This window comes from Mercenaria mercenaria, chromosome 2, assembly GCF_021730395.1.
Source record: "Mercenaria mercenaria strain notata chromosome 2, MADL_Memer_1, whole genome shotgun sequence".
Lineage (NCBI taxonomy): Eukaryota > Metazoa > Mollusca > Bivalvia > Venerida > Veneridae > Mercenaria > Mercenaria mercenaria.
Window position 1 is genome coordinate 38146430 of NC_069362.1, and position 24102 is coordinate 38170531.

At 34.5% G+C, this 24102-nt stretch overlaps 1 protein-coding gene across 1 annotated transcript in view; it reads right to left on the reverse strand.

Annotated features, from left to right (window-relative positions):
* Positions 1-23689, reverse strand: part of LOC123562128 (uncharacterized) — a 96032-nt gene extending 72343 nt beyond the window's left edge. The window contains exons 1-3 of the mRNA XM_053525275.1: positions 23476-23689; positions 13207-13610; positions 882-953 (exon numbers count right to left, since the gene is read on the reverse strand). Coding sequence (XP_053381250.1) covers positions 882-953; positions 13207-13496 — 362 coding nt within the window. The 5' untranslated portion in view covers positions 13497-13610; positions 23476-23689. The remainder of the gene's footprint in view (positions 1-881; positions 954-13206; positions 13611-23475) is intronic.
* Positions 23690-24102: the final 413 nt, after the last annotated feature.

Here is a 24102-nt window from a genome sequence, read left to right on the forward strand (position 1 = left end):
AAAACATTTTCACAGACTCATTCCTCAGAAATCTTTTAAGGAAAATATAAACTTTATCTGTGATTGAAATAATTTACATAATATAGTGAGCCATAAAACAGTATTCATAAAATAATTCATATTTCTTCTCTTTACTTTGACCGGTCAGATGCATGATTCATATACAGCTTGAATAAAGTACTAAGCATGCTTTAATACCCCATGAATTTTGCAAAGTATGCTTTAATACCCCATGACTTTTGCAAAGCACGCTTAAATACCCCATGAATTAAAAATTTTGCAAGGCATGCTTTCATACCCCATTAATTCTGAATTTGGCAAATCATGCTTAAATACCCTGTAAATTTTAAATTTTGCAAAGCATGCTTAATTACCCATCAATTTTGAATTTTGCAAAGCATGCATTATTACCCACTGAATTTTGCAAAACCTGCTTCATTACCCCATGAATTTTGCAAAGCATGCTTTATTACCCCATGCATTTTGCAAAGCATGCTTTAAAATCCCATGAATTTTTCACTGATTTATGCTGCAATGTTTCTAATGCAAAATTTTGAATGACAATAAATGATCTGCTGTATTGCAACATTTAGGTAAACGATTCATTATTCCTGTCAATCACTGTATTATCAACCATTATTTTAACAGATATTACCATGCATGTGAAAAAAATGTATCATTTCCTACTGTAACATTCTGAAATTTGAAACAAGAGTTCTTTAAATGTTACCCACTATTTGTGTTCTTACATAATTTTCATGTATTTAAAAAAGAATGCATAAGATACTTACAATTCAACTTAAAACAATTAATGAATACTGGAAATAGATTTATATAAATATTATAAATTAACCAAATACTGGTATTAAATAGCTACTTACAAAATTACTAAATTAATAAAATGCTGGAAGTCCTCTACTGCTAGTGAAGTAATCTGGTTGTATGAAAGATCACTGAAAAGAAAACAAGAGAAATCATTATTTCTAAGTATAAAATAGTAATAACTTATCATAATAACTTTCACACAATGCAACATTTTTAGCTCGACTATTCGAAGAATAAGTAGAGCTATCCTACTCACCACGGCGTCGGCGTCGGCGTCGGCGTCACACCCTGGTTAAGTTTTTCGTACCAAACCACATTTTGACAAAGTCTTTTGAGATAAAGCTTTGAAACTTTCAACACTTGTTTACCATCACCATGTCCAGTTATAGGCAAGAGTACATAACTCTGTCAAGCATTTTGACTGAATTATGGCCCCTTTTGACTTAGAAATCTTGGTTAAGTTTTTCGTACCAGTTCATATTTTGACAAAGTCTTTTGAGAAAAAGCTTTGAAACTTTCAACACTTGTTTACCATCACCATGTCCAGTTGTTGGCAAGAGTACATAACTCCATCAAGCATTTTGGTTGAATTATGGCCCCTTTTTGACTTAGAAATCTTGGTTAAGTTTTTCGTACCAGTCCACATTTTGACAAAGTCTTTTGAGATAAAGCTTTGAAACTTTCAACACTTGTTTACCATCACAATGTCCAGTTGTAGGCAAGAGTACATAACTCCATCAAGCATTTTGACTGAATTATGGCCCCTTTTGACTTAGAAATCTTGGTTAAGTTTTTCGTACCAGTTTATATTTTGTGTAAAGTGTTTGACAATGGCTTTGAAACTTTATATCTTGTTCAGTATAATAGTCTCTATCAATAGGCAAGAGTACGTAACTCTCTCGTCTTTTTTGGCTGAATTATGGCCCTTTTTGAACTTGGAAATTGGTTTTGTTTTATATATGTCCATGTTTTGTCAAGACTATTTGACATTTTGGCTTTTAAACTTTAAACACTTGTTTATCATTATGATTTCCATCTGTAGGCAAGAGTACATAACTCTGACAACTATTTTGACTGAATTATGGCCCTTTTTGGACTTTGAAATTTGTTCAGTTTTTTTTAACAAGTCAGCGTTTTGTCAAAACTATTTGAATTGTGGCTTTGAAACTTTTAACACTAGTTTATCAACATGATTTCCATCTGTAGGCAAGAGTACATAACTCTGTCAACTATTTTGACTGAATTATGGCCCTTTTTGGACTTGGAAATTAGTTAAATTTTTCATATAAGTCCATGTTTTGCCAGACATATAACTTAACATATTTGCCATCATGGTCACACACTGCCAGTTAGTGCAAGACTAATCGAAATCCACAAATACAGGAACATATTTTGTTTATCCATTTTTTTGTTTAGTCTGAAAAACTATGGAAATATTTTGACCCCATTCTTCAATCAATTCTTCGAATAGTCGAGCGCGCTGTCATCCGACAGCTCTTGTTTATAATGTTACATTAACAAGTTACATGTCTTATGGCGACTTTCCAGCTTTTGATGGTGGCAGAATACCTCATATGACCTTCCAGAAGGCAGGCACCTGTCAGCTGGATGGCTTTCTCATATCAAGACTGCAGTGCCCAAAGGGAGGCTGGAACCCACAAAAGTGAGGGATAAGTGACTGAAATCAGCACTGAACCTTATGAACTCGGGCAGAGAGGTCCCAATGGCTTTTAGTAAAACTTTTACAAGTGTCAGAAAGATGGATTCAGCCTAATCAGGGGTAGACTGACAAAAAGTCTGGCAAACCCTAAATTGTCCCTTCTCTCAAACTAAGTATAAATCTGACAGCAGAAAATGATAAAAGTAACACCTTTTATTCACTTGTCACTGTGTGTATCTTAAAATTTTAAGAACAGTTGTCTCCCTGTCACTAGATAGTTTACCTTTTGAGTCATAAAAAAGCTTATAGGCTGATATTGATATCTTCTCACTGGTAGATACTGAACTGTGTTACGGTAACTAACAAATACCACCAACTTGCATATTACATCTATGTAACGCCGATCGTAACGCGAAATCTTAATTGTACAAATGGCGTGAGATAAACGAAGGGAAGGTACTCTGCAGTCCTTAAACTATAGGATTACTTATTAGTTTCTATTTATACTTTCTGATATGTTATGTTTCATAAATTTGTTCTGATAAGTTATATGCTAAGCTATATATTTCTACAGGTCAACACGTTTGGTATAGCAATGGCATTTCGACTTGCAGAACTTTCCCTGAATCAATTGAATTTAAGGGCAAAGGAACAACCTGTTTAAATTCAAGACCCATGAACATTGCGATGAAAGTTTTATTTATGTAGTTATATTTTTGTATTATTGAGACAGTCTGAAAGTTTCATGTGATCATGTGGCATCGTGACAGAGTCAAAATAATTTGCCTCGAATGCCTAAAAAACACATTTTTATCGGTAAATTGAGAACTAACCCGATCCATAAATTGATAATATTTCGATGCCTCGTGACCCTTTGTTTTTATGGTATCATTTGAAAGAGCCGCATGTGTGTCTGCTGAACAATAATTAGTAAATAAGTATCATTGAAAACTATAAAGGAAAACAAAAAAGTCTACATCATATTTTTGTCATGTTAGTTACACCCTATTTTCTTCTTCAGTGGACAATTAATACACTTTCAAATGATACCCAAATTGTATGGGCTTACCAAGCATCAATAGATTTATTTGATATATTTTAATAGCGCCATTATATAAAGGTAAAGCGTGGGTAGTCGACAAAAGTCCCCACCTGGAATGGATGGGACAACTTATTTCCAGCCGAGTCCACGGCATGCGTCATATTTACCTCCCCAGCGTTCAGTCTAGACCCATAGTGCTAGAAACAGTACCAATAAATCACCCAGCACTGAACCGTGACTAGTCGGAATTACAGCTGCGACCGGGAATCGAACCCTAGCCCAACCTGCTAACCACTGCGCAACTGACTCTCTATATAGAACTTGCTTTTTTTGTGGATCGGATGCCTTAAACACTATTGCGTGTATTTAGTAGTTACTATCACCCTTAGATCTTTTTTCAATTAAGGAACTTGAAAAATTGTAAAGGGAAAGATGGCACCGACAGTGAAGAACTATTTTCTATATATTTTTCCAGGTGTATACTAGTCCTTATATCATTAACCTCTATATAAATATTCATGAACTAGATCTACTCTGTGCGACTTTCAATTTACCACAAGTATTCCTATCCTGTAGATATAGATGCTGTCTACGTCATAGTTTCAATGTCAACATACCCATAATGCCACACTAACTGCATAGAACCATTTTTATTGTGCGTTCTAGCGTACCATGTCAATTGATCTATATGAATTACTTTTGATCAATAATCTCCGTATTAATATTCTCGTTCTAACAAGTGATTTTTTTTTTCAATAAGATTTTAATGAGGCATACAGTCAACACTGGCACGAACGTAAGCAGCCAAATATAAATTTGGAAGAGATTTTTGAGCATACATTCTTGTTTTCAATGTAAATAACATGAGAAGTCAAATAACAGAACTGGATCAAGGGTATATGAAAAATGTTCTACATCAAATAATGCTATGGTAAATGTCATGAGGTCAATGTATTGCGGAATGAACCAGTTTAAGCCACAGGAACCTTTCTCATTTCCATATCTGACAAGTTTCTTAATAATTGCTAAGACTGCCAAACTTTTAATATTTTTCAGTTTGACATGTAACCGTTGTCAGAAAGTCAAATGTGCTCTATTGTAAAGTCACAGTAAAATATATTAACTAGTTTATTTTTCCTCAAAAGAATAAAAGGACAGTAGATTTCTTAAAGATCCTGTGTTATTCCCATGTTTAGTCGCGGTGATGTCATATTCAGTTTCTCGTCCTCTGAGATCACGGAGTCAGTATAACAGAGTCCCTGGATGTGGGGTATAGGGTGTTTCATCATTTCTAATGAGCTGACTATTAAAGTCAAATATTTTGTTTGGTTGTCTTCTTTTATATTTTGTTACAAAACTCGTTGACAATACAGTGGAAACTGACTGATACTTTAAAGCATCATTCTATCAAGACGGAGGATACTAGCATGGGAAGCCGTTGATAATAGGCATTTGTGCTTTGTCAGAAGAAATCATACCTAATATTTATCCATTAAATATATCATTTAATTTGCGCTAATTAGTGTTAATTGGCATTCATCGAGTTTCTGATATTATCAACCAATTTGCAGGTAGAAAAAAAGTTAAAAATTGTCAGACTGGATTCCCAGGCTAGGAGGATACTTGCGTAGTCTTTGGTGAACGTTTTTGTATTGTAAATTGAAGTTTTAATCATCTCTTACTCTTGCATAAATATATTTTTTTTGTAATTCCTTCGGCTGCGAATGCGGTCAAATTTTGTATCACTTCTTACCCTAAAAATAACACGCTCGCAAAAAAAAATCGATTAGAAGAAAAACGGGATAGGTTTTGTTGACTGGTCGCAAATATTGCAGCATTGGTAAATGGTTGGTGTGAACAACAAGAATGAGTTCAGGAAAGGGTTAAACTGAAAGCAATTCAACAAAAACCTCGCTAGGATTGTTACAACTGTATATATCAGTGTTTGTTCTCTTTAGTTTGACAATATAAACACTAGCTTTAAATGTAAAATTCCCACTTGAAATGGGGGTAATTTTACAGAGAAAAATGGAAGAACAAAACAATTCAAAAGTTCATGTTTATTTTTTCCTCATAATAGAAGACCGAAAGAATGTTTCATTGATCTTAAACGTGTTAACCAATGTAAATTATATATACATAGTATTAACAATGACTACATATCTGTTTAAGATGTATGAAATGTAAGGGCATAATAGTTTTTTTCAGCACTTTCCTGTTTGCAAAAAAAAAAAAAAAACAACAACAAAAAAACACCGTATTTTCTTACATAAAAATCACAGTACCCTTTTAATAATAATTTCACTTTTTCAACCGATAGACCTACTAGGCTGATTATTAGTCCCTAATCAAACAATGATCAACGTATGTTCGAGTTAACAATGAGTCTGTCAGCACAATATTTCATCATGCGCAGAAACATTACCGGATGCTTAAACTAGCGTTTTCTACTCTCTTTCTCCGGAAGTTCAAAGTAGCGTTTTCTTCTACAGTCTTTCTCTAGCCTTTTCTTCTACACTATCTCTGGAAAAATCTTGCTTTCATCCTACTTTCGACGCTCACTTTCATTCCATAGATCTACCCTGACGGTTATATCTGACCTACATTATGGTATTGAACTGCTGTTTAAAAACAAGCCGGATCTATTTAGGTATTATTTAAGGAATGAATTAGGTCGTACATGTATTATGCTGTCAATGGATATAAAGACTACTGTCGGGTCTGACATAGTTCTGTTATCATTCAAGTTATGTCTTCATACACTGTCAATAAAATTTAATATTCACCATTGCAAACAAAACAGTTACTGACTCTTGTTTAAAACCATACATTTCCTTTGATATTTAATTTTTGTAAAATAAGATATGATCCACTTGATCAGATACAAAATACTAAAGCAAGTAATTGTGTCATAGTCCAAAAAACAAACAAAAACTATTATCAGTTTATAACTGTCTTCAACCAACTTAGTTTGTAAAAGCTCCAAATAACTTAGTTAAATGCACAAAACAAAGAACAATGTCATTTTTTCTGATCGCGCGTACGATTGTTTCGTGTTTCAATCGACAAAAATTGAGATGTATTTGATATACTTGACATATAAATTGTCTACAGTCCCATGGATCTTTACAAAGAAGGTAATTATTGTGGTGTAAATAATGGCAAATCTGTGATAGCTTTCAAAAAGATTATTTCTAAAAATTTATTCGATTAAGAAACAAACCACGTGTAAAACGTATACCAAATGACACTATAGGTATAACGCTAATGATCTTAATGATTTGTCTCGCATTGGGTACGATCACTGTAATTCTTTTACGGAGAACCTGTCTCACACTGGGTACAACAATTGTAATTTACAAAGCACCTGTCTCACATTGGATACGATCACTGTAAACGTTGGATACGATCACTGTAAACGTTGGATACGATCACTGTAAACGTTGGATACGATCACTGTAATCATTACAGAGCACCTGTCATGCCTAACTTACAACACAATACATTCCGGCACCATTATTTACAAAATATTTTCTTTAATTGTCTTCAATTTTAGTAACATCAAACGTATAGCTGAACTAAAAATGATGTTTTGAATAGATAATAGAATAAAAATTGTGACTAAAACTTTAGTACTCGAGCAAGTTGAAACATCTGTGATAGTAACAGAATTCATTTATCCTTTTATAATTTTATGTTCTGCATTTCCCGTCCGCTCCACGTCCATACATAACTATAGTATTGCCGGAAAGATCATTTTGAATCCGACTATGCCTCCGGTTTGATAACCATCTCTCTACTGTAACTGATACTGTAAAAATGTTTGCTAAGGATTTCTCTACTGTAGCCGATATTGTAAAATGTGTGGATGTTTCCTGTAAAAATATTTGCTAAGCATTTTCCTACTATAGCCGATACTGTAAACTGTGTGGATGTTTCCGGTAAAAATATCTGCTAAGCATTTCCCTTCTATAGCTGATAATGTAAAATGTGTGCATGTTTCCTGTAAAAATATTTGCCAAGCATTTCCCTACTGTAGCCGATACTGTAAAATGTGTGGATGTTTCCTGTAAAAATATTTGTGAAGCATTTCCCTACTGTAGCTGATACTGTAAAATGTGTGGATGTTTCCTGTAAAAATATTTGCTAAGCATTTCCCTACTGTAGCCGAAATTGTAAAATGTGTGAATGTTTCCTGTAAAAATATTTGTCAAGCATTTCTCTACTGTAGCCGATATTGTAAAATGTGTGGATGTTTCCTGTAAAAATATTTGCTAAGCATTTCCCTACTATAGCTTCTTCTGCCAACCGTGTCCATCTCTCATAAATGAGTATTATGCGAATTGGGGTGCATGCTTTCAGTATACGTTATTACTGTTAATTACCTGCGGCCTGAAGGCCGCAGGTATATTGGAATGCAACAAGTAGTGTAGCACATGGGGAATGGGTGATATCACGTGATTTTTTACCAATATGTGATTGGTTTATCGCATTTATGGAACGCCGTTTTCGCAATATAGCTGGCGAGCTATATGATATATAGAGAAATGCTTGTGATCTGAATTCCTTATTCATTATTTCATATAATTTATTCAAACTTTCAGCAATGATCAATATTGATACTTAGTTGTGCATAAGATATTTTTAAATGCTCTTTAATTTCCTGGATTATGGTTCTGTGTTGTTTTACTCTATATGTCAACGACGTCCAGGTGAAAGCATGAATCACATTTGTGACAGCTCTAGTAAAGAGTTTCAATAGTCAAGGAATGTGACCAGTTGAGATAAAAGCTATGTTATACATGAAAGGGAAATATAGTTATTTTGCTCAAAACAATGACTTTCAGAATTAAGAAATTACAAAGAGCTATAAAAATAAATTTAGATTAGATTAAAAATAGATTATCTCCTGTTGCGATTCTGTGTATTTCATACTTCTTTGGAAATACATATTTCATAGATCTACTTGTAAAACACGTAGAATGGAGTAAAATTTCCTACATTAAAGCATAATGGTACGATAAAAAACAAGCTCGCTTTTCACCCATAAAGTACTTTTCAATAACAATTTCTGGTCTGTTTAACTTCTGGCCGCAGGAAATCTTTCGACTTGTTATTATAGGGAATCGATCCTACCTATTTTCGCCGCGAAGTGACGAATATCGGGATCGATCCCTTTAAGGTAACATGCGATATATACAGAATGAGATATACTACTGAATTAAAAAATGTGGTTTTCCGGCACGTGCACAGAGCGTCTGACTTCTGATTTTTTTGGAAGAATACGCTTTTTCCTTGTGCGTAATAAGCGTCCACATAACTTGTCCGAACCGCAACGTCTTGCGTATCAGTACAAATATGGGCAGTATGTTTTTTATTCCAAAATCAACTTTACATTGATACGAACGAATATTTCTGGGAAAGCTGACGGACTGTAATGATTCCCGATTGAGGCATTGGCTTATTTCATATTATTACTGGGTAAAGCTATTTCCATCAGTTAAAATGTGTATTTGTTTGTACGGCAAGGTAATCATATTTTGTCAAAAAATCTCCATAGGTTCTCTAAAAATGTGATTTAGAGGCGCAAACAGATTTGAATTTCACTTTACAATATAAGGAAAGGAAGAGGACTGTTCCCACCGGTGATATCTATAAACACAAGGTATCTAGTTTTATCATTTTTAGGTTAATACACCATTACCATTAATTTTATTTAATTTCAAATATATCAATACCTTCTCTATAGGTAATTGTAGTGCATTGAAAGCGGAATGTCGTGCATTATCGCAATCATTTTAACTCCAAGGTTTTTGAGCCTATTTGTTATAGGGGGCACGCATTCTATTTAAATTGCAGGCTATGTTCGATTTTAGAACATCCGGAAGAAACAAAACTGATCTATCAATTCTGTAATGATCTGTCACTTGTGTCCGTCTAGCAATGAACGTTTACTAAAGCTGTTATCTCGGTTTTTCACCGAGAGAAATCAGGCCTTGGTTCAACTGTTCAAACAGTTATTCATTCGTTTGGCGAATAAAACTGAGCGCTTAGTTATCTACAATTTGTTTAATTATTTATTATACGTAAATGATAACTTTATTGATTGCGTTCGACCCTTCTTTATTTTTGACTGTTATCGTGAATATGATTTGAAATTGTTCCATTTCAACGGTAATACATAAAACATATTGATTGTCCCCGGCGGGGTAATTACAGTTGATTCTCGCAAAAGTGGACCAAAGGATGGGAAAACAGAAATAAGCCTTGTTAAATATTGATACTGAATACCTTTGACATAAATTGTATACGACAATTTCAGTTTTTGTTGTTGACTGGCTACAATGAGATAATGAGTCACAATTATGAACGATAGGTTCCTTATTATTGTTAAGGACGTGCGGACAATGCTTGAATTTCCACAAACCAGTACAAGGATACATTAGACTCCTTGACTACAGAGTCTGGACATGAGACATATTAACCAAGGAAAACAAAAAATGTCTAGAAAATATGCTATTACATAAACATATTAACCAAGGAAAACAAAAAATGTCTGGAAAATATGCTATTACATAAACAATGAAAGTATAATAAGCTTGTGAAGTTTTATATTTAATGCTTTGTAATATTTTATTTCTGTGTAGCTTGTACAGACGATATAGACGTTGTACTCTTTTTTATAACCTATTATACATTGATCTGTTGGTCTTTAATAAACTGCCTCCGCGTTAATATTATCCTTTTTTTTCAATTCATTAGCGTCAAAGAAAATATGTTCGAATAACCTTTTTTCTGTCAAGCTTACCAGGCGTTAAGCTTTCCTTTCAGGCCTAGTTAAGTTTTCTTTTCAGGCTTACCAGGTGTCAAGCTTTCCTTTCAGGCTTACCATGCGTTAAGCGTTTCTTTCAGGCTTACCATGCGTTAAGCGTTTCTTTCAGGCTTACCATGCGTTAAGCGTTTCTTTCAGGCTTACTATGCGTTAAGCGTTTCTTTCAGGCTTACCATGCGTTAAGCGTTTCTTTCAGGCTTACTATGCGTCAAGCTTTCCTTTCTTGAAAGCTTACCAGACGTTACCGTTTTCCTTTCAGTTTGCTAGACGTTACCGTTTTCCTTTCAGGCCTACCAGGCGTTATGATTTTTATCCTTATTATTATTGTTATTTATGTCTATATTAATGATTAAATTATTGTATATTCAATATCTCTATCTTAAAACTGTTGGATCTCTTTTTTAATTCCGCCTAAGCATTGGAAATTAATGCATTTTGTTTGATTTATCCTCTAATTGACAAATGAGTCTGTCGTTTCTGGCCTAGTTTTTGATACTTCACTGGATTTTATGGGCCAGTTTTGTTGTACTACGCTTCTAAACTCCCCCTAACCGAGGAAGATTTTATTGCCTAATATTTATACAGAATTTGGACTATTTTTGTGATTGTGTGTTATGTACATAGAAAGTTAAATGACACTTGGTTGAAAGATAAACACTTGAAATAATTACAGTCGGTATATTGATTTGCATTGATCTTCTAGAAGCATGGCATTCATCTACTCTTTTGAAATGCACGTTAAATATTAACTGGAATAGCAGACGACAAATGCAACAGTAAGACAGTTAAGTACATAAGGGCAATCAAGAACGCTGGAGATACCCGTCCGTGAATTCTGTGACCCTGTAAGGAACCATTTTGATACAGTTGTTGCTAGATACACTTCTTTGCATAGGTGAATATCGAATCAGTTTGCGTGCGTGCGGGCGTACGTGCGTTCGCTTTTGCGTGCTTGTGAATATACCATATAATGTTTTGTTACTTCGTTCATGGTTATCTTTTTATTCGGATACTGTCTGAGAGTATTAACTGTCTGGCAAACGAGAAACATGTCTTGCTGAATAAACAGTCACATTAAAGTAAATGATTAAGCATTTGTACGTTTGTAAAAAGAGGATTTAACTTCCATTTGGTCTCTGATCCTTGGTTAAGCCCCTCTAATCTTTCTGGTATTATTATTAAAGCGGATTGCTCGGGTTATAAAAGTTCCTTATACACCCAGGTTACTAGTTTCTACCTATATACAATATCCAAGTTTCAAGTTAAAGTGTAATCTTTCTACAAAACCTTTTTAAAACTTATAAAAATAAAAAAGTAAATTGATCATTAGCCAAATATTTTGGCAATCCTAAACATGTCTTGCCTTTTCTTCTTCTTCTAAATGCAGCGTTTACACCATGGTCCTCTTGTTTATGTCATAAAGGTGCATATAATATTGTATCGATCATTTTGTAAAAAACTTGAAGATATATATATATATATATACTTTATTAGATATTGCGGACTACGAGAGAACTTTAGGCCAGTTTCATATCGCCAGCCTATAGAATGTTTGATACACAAGAATTCCGATATACCATGCACACATACTTACTAATCTGGGTCTGAAATTTTTGGCTTCTTATCTTACTGTATAATGACTTATTGAAAATCATTATTTCACAACGATAAGTTTTTTTTTCCATGAAATTTAAAACGAGTAATTGTAAAGACCTATATTTAGGTAAATTTTATAAATATCTAATAGTTTAGGTGTATTGTATCAATATAACACAAATTAATTTGAGATTTGTGAAATTCGAAACAACGGCTTGAATTATAAACCATTATATCAAAATTTGTTTATGTTTTACCGAGTTTATACATTTTCTTCATTTACTTTCTCAATCACTGCTTATCATTTAGTTTCATAGAAATAAATTTCGTGGTCTGGGCCCAAACGGCTATTTCAAGGGGAAATGAATGCGTGGATTTCAAATTTTGATGATAAAAAAAAGATTATTTTCCTTGTACGTTTGGATTGATTCACCCATGAAATCGACGGAAATAATCCCCCCCCCCCTTAATAATCCTAACTAAGTCCCACTTCTCCCCCACCACCGCCCTCCATCCCACGCCCCCCCCCCCCCTCCTTCCCCCAACACTCGCCTCTTCTGTACAGCTGAACCCTACAGCAGTGAATGTATGGTCTGTACAAAACTGATATGTAGGTAGGAGTAAGTCAAAAAAGACTAGAAAGACAGGACGAAGATAAAAAGAAAATACAAGACATCATTAGGGAAGCTGGTTGTAATGCAATATAAACCTGTTGTCTTATATCCCTAACTTCTGTGTTCACATTCTCTAGATTATAGTGTATGTATATCAAGGCAGCAAAAGCAACAATGCAATTATAACGCGAAATATGCGAACATAACGTGTAGTGGTAGTGGAACAATTTGACGTGGACAGAAACAGCGACTGGAAAATGGCAAAGTGAGAATGTTTCGTCATCAGATTTCGCGAACACAAAATTCTGGGCTTGCAAAGTCAAAACTTGATGTTAGACTTGTATTGCTGATGGATTGTAAAGAGACATATATAGTTAAGTTAATGTTGTATAACATTTTTTATTTCGGGTGTTTGTTTACAGGTTCGAAAAACTCTGTTGTTCACTGCCCCCAGATGTTCTATAGTCGATTGCAGTTATTGTAAAGATAACTTACGGAAGAATATAATGTCTACGTAGTCCAAAGATTTCATTTCTTAAAATTAATTTAGTTTAATTAAAATTGATTTTATCAAAACTAAAGAAACTAAATGAGATGTTGCTGAGTATTCTGTGTACTATATATATCATATACTTACAACTTGAACACATCGCTGCCTTCTTTCGAGTCATTTGGCACTCTTCCAAGGTTCTGACCAGCGCACGAAATGTTCTGCATTTTGCTACCCTGATATATCCATGGGGTGCTCGTGCAACTGGCTGGCGCGCTAAACGCCGCTTCTGCATAGTCCGGAACGAAAATAAACAACAACAATCCCAACAGAAACATTGTACATCTCCAGTAACGTGACGCGCCATAACTGTTTCTTACACTGTGAGGAGTGTTCGTCATGCTAAGTAGGCAAAACAGAAGATTTGTTCGCGGCATGGGTAACAGTCCTATTGTTTATCCACCACATAATTCACATTCTGATGTGCACGTTATTTCCGTGAAGCTGATGATCCGAAATCACTATTTGTGAAAATCTATCGAAATGAAAATCTGAAAAGAAAAATAAAACATTGAAAATAATTTAAAGTCATGATGTAACTCCCTTTACCCACAGTACATTAATATACAACCCTTTTTTCTAAAAGAACATTTTTGCTCATTTTCATGTACTAGAAATTGCACTTGTTGTACCGCCTGTTCTGTGTCAAAAAAAAAAAAAAAAAAAAAAAAAAAAAAAAAAAAAAAAAGAAACTGTGTTCAAAGAACTTTTCTTACGCCAAAGCTGTATTTGCAGTTAATATATACATTTATTACATTCTGTATTAAGAAAGAAGTAAAAGAAAAGGAAAGTTCACACCAAATACTGGTTTGAATAGAAACCAGGAAAAAATAGACAGATACAAACAAACGCGTTATTACTAGGACGCCCCGTCGCAATCACATTACCCCAGTTCAAAGGAGCTCCATTGGTTGCTAGTGAAATACAAGGGAAAGAACAAGGTTCTGACGCACACCCTTACGGCTCTACACCATCAGTCTCCTGCCTATATAAGGGATATGATGAAAGTGCAGAGACCTTGGTTAGAAACCTATAGATCACAAGATACGCAGTCATCTGTTATGCCAAAGACTAAAACTGTGATGCATGGCAACCGGAGCTTTTCGTTTACTGCTCCCCCTTCATGTCAAGATTTGGAAATCTGACACACTGGCTGCTTTCAACAGCCAGATAAAACCCACTTCTTTGTACAACATTTCGCAGACAGGCCAGTGCGTTTTTTTTTCATGTCACAGCGTAGAACAGTATTTCATCTTAGGGTCACTTGAATTTCCTTTAAATATGCCTATATGTTTGTCTTGTTTTTGTTTTATCTATATGTTTTACTGTAAATGTAATTAGAGCTGTCCGTAAGACAGCCAATGCTCGACCATTCGAATTATTTATCCAGAAGCAGGAATATGTTACCTTAAATGTTAAAATATCTATAGAGTTTCAATCAAGTATCTGCATTAGTTTTGGAGATAGTAACTTGCATGCAAAACTTTAACCAGAAGTTTTATGTTCAAAAGGGGACATAATTTGACCAAAATTCATGGCAGAGTTATGGGACTTGATGCAATCAACTAGTTTTATAACCCCGAAGGCACATGTGAAGTTTCAATTTAATATCTGCATTTGTTCTGCAGATAGTAACTTGCACGCAAAACGTTAACCAGAATTTTTTAAGTCTAAAAGGGGGCATATTTTGCCTAAAATACATGTCAGAGTTATGGGACTTGACCCAATGAGTTGGCGCCATATAACCTATACTGTGTTTGTGCGCCCTAAAACACAAATAAATAAATAAATGACCCAGTGAGGTTGGTAACTGATCTAGAAAAATAGAAAATAAGTTTCAAATATATATGCCTTTAAGTAATAGTTGTATGTACTTGCACGTAAAACTTGAACCAGGATTTTCTAAGTCTAAAAGGGGGCATAATTTGGCCAAAATGCTGGTCAGAGTTATGGGACTTGATGCTATCAACTAGTTTTATAATCCCGAAGACACATGTGAAGTTTCAATTCAATATCTGCATTAGTTTTGGAGATAGTAACTTGCATGTAAACTTTAACCAGTCTAAAAGGGGGCATAATTTGCCCAAAATACACACCAGAGTTATGGGACTTGACCCAGTGAGGTTGGTAACTGATCTAGAAGAAGACAAAATAAGTTTCAAATCGATATGCCATTTAGTAATAGCTGTATGTACTTACACGCAAAACCTTAACCAGGATTTTCTAAGTCCAAAAGAGGGCATAATTTGGCCAAAATGCAGGTCAGAGTTATGGGACTTGATGCAATCAACTAGTTTTATAACCCCGAAGACACATGTGAAGTTTCAATTCAATATCTGCATTAGTTTTGGAGATAGTAACTTGCATGTAAAACTTTAACCAGGATTTTCTAAGTCCAAAAGAGGGCATAATTTGCTCAAAATACATGTCAGAGTTATGGAACTTGACCCAGTGAGGTTGGTAATTGACCTAGAAAAAGAAAAAAAAGTTTCAAAGCTGTATGCCGTTAAATGATAGCTTTATGTACTTGCATGCAAAACTTTAAACAAGGTGTGACGCCGACGCCAGGGTGAGTAGAATAGCTAGACTATTCTTGGAATAGTCGAGCTAAAAATGCATTTTTTTGTTTGTGTTGAGTTTGTTATAATAGATTTTTTTTTGCAATATATTCTGTAAAGCAATTTTGAACGTGTACATGGTCATGAAAAGGGTGCTACATAACATAACATAACATAAGTTTATTAATAAACTGTATGCAAACATCACATTGATCAAACAATTAGATATGAATTACAGATATGTGCATGCCTAAAATGTATGTATGAAATGAGATGAGAGCATATACAACACAAACCATGTAATAAAGGTCATAAAAATAATGGCACAGCATAAAGTAACTGTGATCCTATCACAATGATCATGTGGTCTCCGGACGTTATGTATATACAATATCATGATACATTATGACAATTAATAATATACGTAGCAACATGAAATTGTAGTAAATATTAATTTCAATCATTAACAAAGACTTTTGCATTGAGGATTGATTTTCTTTTCTCAAACGCTTTCAACAAATATTTGGCAAGTCTGTGTAATAGTTCTGTATTACGACGATAGTAATTCTATGAATTTAACCATGTTTGACCTAGTCCTATATCTTTCAGGTATGAACTGGGTTCTTATGTCATTATGCAAAGGACATTTTAATGTAAAATGATACTCATCTTCTATTGTTTGTAGCTGACATAGCGCACATAATCGTTCATTTCGCGGAATGCCTCTGTGTCTACCATATTCTATTGATGATAGCCTTAGTTTAGCGATAACATATTTGAGATTTTTTATGGTATAATAATAATAATAATAATAATAATAATAATAATAATTTAAAAGTGTAACTTTATCTTTTCGACCAAGACTCCGGAGTATAGTTTGATTGGGAGATAATGGTTTTAGGAATACGCTCTCAGAAAATGGGCATCAATATTTTAGCGAGGTTTCGGGAATCCATCAAAAATGTAATTAAGTCGCAGGCTTTTCTTACAACAGATAATGAATCTGCAATGCATCAAAGTTGCCGCAGTTTTAATGATAAGCCCATTAATGATATCTTAGTATTTTTATATTTATTATTTAAAAGAAAATGTCTCACTGTTTCTCCAAAGATTTAGTTGATGTATCTACCCTCGCTGTTTATTTTATAACAATTTGCATTTATGCGCACGCATGTACTTGTTTGAATGAAGATGAGCTGTTATGTTCAAGTTTGTTTGTAAATAAAATGTTCACTGAAAATCTGTTGTTGAAATGCAATATTTCACAAGAGCAGCCAAGATTCTTGTTAATAGATCATTTTGGTACGAAAATATCAAGCAAACCCATAACAAAATACTACAGAAATGAAATATATATTTTTGACCATAATATCAGGAATGAAAAAGGGAACAATTGAGTTTCTTGTAACAGGTATAGGTATATTATGATCCGAATCAGGACTGTTGGGATTTAGAAATTAACACAGAAACTCTGCATCAATACCATTTTCAAGAATTGTTCAAACCTTTAGTCACCAGATAGGAAGAAATGCAAGCTAGATAAAAATGTTATAAAACAAGTTCTTGATAACATATTATGTTAATATGTTCTACTTTGTCAATCTAAACATACATTTCAGTACATGCATTACTAATAAACAAACTTGAAAAAAGGTAAATAAATCGGTTATTTTAACAACAAGGCCACATGTGAGATCAAAATTAAGTCGGTTATTTTTAACAACAAGGCTACACATGGAATAAAAAAAAAGACCAATAGAGCATGTCTTTTGCACTGGAAAGTAATGTACTCAGGTTACAAAAATTCCTTAGTCGTTAATATAATAGAATTGCATACATTGAACAACATTGGTGAAAAAAAATCTGTGGAACATGATATTTTAACACACTGAAATAATTCTACAGTTATTCCTGAAATTGACGCATAATTTTAAACATGTCCCGATTTTACAAAAAAACTTAAGTAATTGCTTAGCTAAGTTTGTTGTTTAATATGCTTGTTTCGCCTTTTATTCGTCTTCAATGTTGTCTTTTTCATCTATATCAGAACCGTATATGATTATTTCAAAGATCAAAACACAACAATTCTGAATTTTACAGAAAACGAAGTATAGAAATAAGAAATATACTTAAGAAAATACGTAAGTTCGTTATTTCATGCAGAAATATCATATTTGTGTGACTGAAATAGGTACTGCATAACCATGGTATAATACATTGTTATAGACAAAAAAAAAACAACAACAAAAACAACAACACTAAATAACAATAACCTATGCAATAGCATGACCTTAAATAAAAAGACTTAGGTAAGCAATTACTTAAGTTTTTTTCGTGAACTTCTGATCAGTTCCTAAAAGTTCCCAACATTTAACTTTTGGATAGGAAATCAAAATGTAAATGTTATATGGGTAAAAAATGATGTTATACTTAAACAGAAAATATAAAGAGATTGTAGCTACGTTAACTACTGTCAGTTTGCATTTTTTCTCATTTAAAACTTTTTTTTGCTAACTTACGAAATTTTGCCATAAAACTGGAAACAATGGTTTCAGAATGGTAAAATTTTGAAACCATGAAAGAAACGTTCAAGGCTAAGGATATATCATAGGCATTAAGCTATTTTTTCAGTTGCATTATCTAAGAAATAATATATATACTTGTCGTAAAATAAAATTGATGTTTGGAGCTCAGACGCGAACGAGGGCGCAGCCCGGATGAAATAATAACACGCATATGATTGGCAATGATTTATTCAAGAGAAAATCACTGTTTGAGACTCTGATCCGAAATTAAGGATTACCATCTCGTCTATTACACTAGCAGCAACGTTTTGCCTGTTTTGTGTGGGGTTCTTTACGACCCGCTGCGACGTCTGAAGCTAAGACGTGGTAGTTTTGATTTTGTTGTAGGGATAACGCATGTTTTTTCATGTTATATCATCTGCAGAATCCTGAGGTATTGGTTGGTACCCGAGCCCGGAGGGATTCTGAAGATGTTATAACACGAAAAGAACATGCGCTAACGCTATTCTAGCATAAAACGCGTAAAAATCAAGTAAATGAATATATTGTCCCTCAACATCATTTAACTTCCATGAAATGTACGGGAATGTCTACGTTGTTTTTTCACATTGACGTCATTTCGTTTTGAATTATCCGTTTTGGGGCCGTAATACGTTAAAGCTTTGCCACGGAACGAGCGCATATAAAAAGGTGTTTTAACAGCGCGAGAGCGCGAGAATCTCTCTGTTAACACACGTTTTCTCTCCAGTTAAAACATCCCTAAAAAGAGACAAGAACAGCAGTTTTATGCTAGAATGCCCCGAAAAGTGACAAGAACGGCAGTTTTATTTGACAAGAACAGCAGTTTTATGCTAGAATATTCTTGTCACTTTTCGGGGGTGTTTTAACAAGAGAGAAAACGTGTGCTAACAGAGAGATTCTCGCGCTCACGTGCTGTTATAACCACCTTTTTATATATGCGCGTTCCGTGGCAAAGTGTAAATGTATTACGGCCCCCAAATGGATATTTCAAATGGAAATGACGTCAATGTGAAAAAAAAACCTCAGATATTCCCGCGCATTTCATGGAAATTTAATAATGTTCAGGGGGAATGTATTCATTTATTAGTTTTTCGCGTTTAATGCTATAATAGCGTTAGCGCAAGTTCATTTCGTGTTATAACATTTTCAGAATCCTTCGGGATACATTGGTACCCTCGCCCTACCGGGCTCGGATACCAACCAATCCCTCGGGATTTTGCAGATGTTATAACACGAAAAAACATGCGTTATCCCTACAATCACGCATACTTTCAGTGTTCTTTGTTCAATAGGAAAATCAATCGGGACGTCATTTGAATGTAAGAGAAATGCTTATTTTTTACTATATTCTCGAAGATTTGGTAAATTTGTTCTGTATGTTCCTATTGTTGGTTTGAGATGAAATAAAGTAAATGAGCCGTGCCATGGGAAAACCAACATAGTGGGTATGCGACCAGCATGGATCCAGACCAGCCTGCGCATCCGCGCAGTCTGGTCAGGATCCATGCTGTTCACTAATAGTTTCTCCAATTCCAATAGGCTTTAAAAGCGAACAGCATTGATCCTGACCAGACTGCGCGGATGCGCAGGCTGGTCTGGATCCATGCTGGTCGCATACCCACTATGTTGGTTTTCTCATGGCACGGCTCAAATGTTGTTGTTGCTTTAACGGTTAGGTAGACTGCCATGTAGCATTTCAGGCTGTGTAAGTGCTCGTCTACCACATTTGATAAAAACTTACACCGTCCCGCCAGTTTTATCAGCATCCCAATAGTAAAGAATCATGACTTTGGTTGAATTTCGTTGCTTTTAAAAGTGTATTTAAGACATTTCCTGATGACCAATATAATGTAGAAATAAAAAAAAAATCTAACACAGGCGACAAAGTCTATCGTCATGGTTAATGTTTGTATTATATTATGTTGTATCGTTGTGGTTACGTTGCAACGATTAACGTGGGTTTTATTAATTTCTATCATGACAGGAAAATAAAATCACTGCTTTATCAAGTATAATTTATCAAGTTATCTCTAATGGATTCTATAGATTTCTCACTTTCTCTTAATTTCTACAGTCAGGTCATTTTTACTTCTTTTCCAACATAGCTGTTATTCATTTCGCTTCGTACTCTTCCAAACACATTTCCAAACACATTTTGTCATTTTTATTTCATGAGAATACAATGCAATCAAAAATATAAATTTTCCTTTAAATTTATACCCTAGATTAACTTGTGGTCCAACCCTTTTACCTTCCCTAAAATGTTTTGTGTATGTTCTATATATGTACATTGTATAAGTTGTCATAAAAAAGGAAGGAATAAAATATGTTTAAATAGATAGATTCTATTAAAACTAATGTTCATGTTATTTTCCCGTCATTATTCTTTATCTGAAAAGGTGCAGGCAGACAAAAATATGGAACTTTTTCACTAGATCTATCTTTCCTCCACAAAACAAGTTTGTATATCATAAGTGGATCTAACAACTGTTTGGTCTTCTGGGACTAAATGTCAATATATAGCTTCCGCTCAGTCACTGGAGCGATAGACTTGCACGCTTGATTGTTTTGTTGGATCAACTATGAATCTTTTTAAAGATTCTGTGTCAGATACTGACAAGTTTTTTCATTCTCAGGGAATATATCGTCCGCCTGTCACTCTTTAATAGACAATGTATCAGTCATTTTCGAACAATTCGACTTGCTTTTCTAGCTGAATACCATATTTATAATTAAATTAAGAATCAAGTGTTCTTTTTATCGTCTGTACCTCAGTTGGTGTAGTGTCAATCTAAGTCTGGTTTTATTAGGTGTCTGTTTCCAAATTCGCTCTAAGAAAATGAAAATATCTGCAGCTTGAATGCAGAAAGCTTTCATTCAATTCATATCTGTCTTCGGTACTATTTTAACTTTTGCATTAATTTTAGTGAGTCGATTAGACTGATTTTTTTTAAAAAAAGAGAAAGAAAAAATATTTCGTTGTTTATTTTCTTGATAAAATATCTGATGAACCTATTGACTGACCGCTCGCTGTATCATTAAAAGCTACATTAATAGTGACAGAACAGCTCGACCATGCGCTCTGAGGGTCAGCTCGACCATGCGCTATGAGGGTCAGCGTGACAGAACAGCTCGACCATGCGCTCAGAGGGTCAGCTCGACCAAGCGCTCTGAGGGTCAGCTCGACCATGCGCGCTGAGGGTCAGCTCGACCATGTGCTCTGAGGGTCAGCGTGACAGAACAGCTCGACCATGCGCTCTCAGGGTCAGCTCGACCATGCACTCTGAGGGTCAGCTCGACCATGCGCTCTGAGGGTCAGCGTGACAGAACAGCTCGACCATGCGCTCTGAGGGTCAGTTCGACCATGCGCTCTGAGGTTCAGCTCGACCATGCGCGCTGAGGGTCAGCGTGACAGAACAGTTTGACCATGCGCTCTGAGGGTCAGTTCGACCATGCGCTCTGAGGGTCAGCTCGACCATGCGCTCTGAGGGTCAGCGTGACCATGCGCTCTGAGGTTCAGCTCGACCATGCGCGCTGAGGGTCAGCTTGATCCTGTATTCTGAACGAGTTGTTACTCCACCGCAACAACGTCATTGAAAGTCAATGTTTAGTTAACTCTTCCTGTAGCGTTTATTATCTAAAGAGTACTTTGGCAGGTCTTATTTAATGCACAAATATTTTTTTAAAAATAAAAACAAAGTTGTTTCTTATGGTTTGCAATATATGGAACTGTAGCAACTTAAAATTCATGATTTTGTGAGCGCAGATTTTTTTCACACAAAAGTCCTCGTAGAAACAGGGCTTACATTTATTCACTTAAAGCATTTGTTTTCGGCTTTTAAAGTCAAGACAACCTTTGAGTTCGTCAGATTTTCATATTTCTGCTTAAGCTGCGATGATGGTCATTGTTTCTATTAATTATAAATTATAAAATAGAAAAAAAAGTTCAGTCTTTTGCACATGTTCTATGTTTTCACCGAGCCCGTGTTTATATCTGCTGTTATCCTATAATCATTGTAAAATGTTATATACCATAAAATTATTATATCATTGTTTTTGTTTAAATTGAAATTCTTCATCAAGCCTGCGCGTGAAAACCGCACATACTCTGTTATAGAACCTTTTTTTTTTAAAAGTAGAATATCAGCGATTTACTGAATATATTAGGGCAATGCGGCTCTCGAAAAAACAGTAGAAATTGTTGATTCTCCAGGACCAACTCTATAACAATTATAAATGGTAAAATATCATGATATGAAACCGTTTCAACGATGATTAATTTCGCTGTGATCTCAAGTTTAAGCCGAGTTTTTATATTATAATGACGGGTACCTCCACTCTGAAGAGCTGTGTTATCATTTTGTTTAAACAAACATTTCACATTTAGTTTTTATAATTAAAGCATTACTATTAGGGGGCTCTCTACACAGCTATTTGTTATTTTAACCTACAAAAATAGTTCCCCGTGTTGCTTCTTTTTGAGGATGTCATTACAGAATGAAATATAACATGCGTATACATGTAATACTAACTTATATAATATATATGAGCCGTGCCATGGAAAAACCAACATAGTGGCTTTGCGACCAGCATGGATCCAGACCAGCCTGCGCATCCGCGCAGTCTGGTCAGGATCAATGCTGTTCGCTAACAGTTTCTCCAATTCCAATAGGCTTTAAAAGCGAACAGCATGGATCCTGACCAGACTGCGCGGATGCGCAGGCTGGTCTGGATCCATGCTGGTCGCAAAGCCACTATGTTGGTTTTCCCATGGCACGGCTCATATTTATACGAAGAAAAAAGAAGAACTTGTTTCTGTATTTTGACATTTCACTTGTCACAAACTGAAACGGATTTACGCTAAATGATTTCCACTGTTTTATGATAAAGTACTTAAGAATAATGTATTTATCGCGAGTAAGTTATACTTGTAAAAATACTGAAATTACTTTATTACTATCAGTAATAGAATTTTTGTAAATAGCTGTAAAATTTATGACACTATATCGTTATATATAGTAACGTGCTTAACATGTTAATATATCCATAAAATATAATAAATTCCAATACATACTCTTTTACTGTAAAACTATTCCGATTCTTGTTTCAATCAAAATTATATAATAAAACACATACACACAATATTAGACATATTAAGTTTCAAGTCAGATCAAGTACAGTTTAACTATTCAGTGTAGAAATCGATAAATCGACCTAATTTTAATCTAGTTTACAATAAAATGAAAACCCACCACAATTAATAAAATCCACAAGAATATTTGTTTAAATATTTCACATATTCCTTTTTTTATAAGTTATAAATCCATCAGCAATCTTGTATATTTATTGTCCCATAATTATGATGAGTGATCTTTCACGGGGATTTTAATGTATCGGTGTTAATCCAGGTATATATTGAGTTAACGTTCCTGCGACAAACGACACACGTATTTCAATTTGTCAATAACTGTTCATGTATTCAATTGAACGTATCAGTCACGTGGTTTTTGTAGGATATCGAGGTAGCCAACTATACAACTGTACAATCGCTATTGACCCTCGTCTTCTGAGCGGTCTTCTGAGCGGTTACCTAGAGACTTTATGACGCGAGTTTAGTCGCACTATTGTTCAATACATGTGTAAATTTACAGAGTCTTAAAGATAAGATAGCATTAACTTTTAATAAAGAAATGTTTACTATATTTTTCCGATCTTACAAATGCGACCACGTCACTTTTAATGTTCTGTTTTGAATATTTTTAAAATTTAATTTTGTGATTTATTAACAGATCAGAAAAGAAGTTTATTCAACAAAGTTGACTTGAACACTGTGGTTCATCATCATATGAAATTATTAATTTATCACTGTATATGAATTT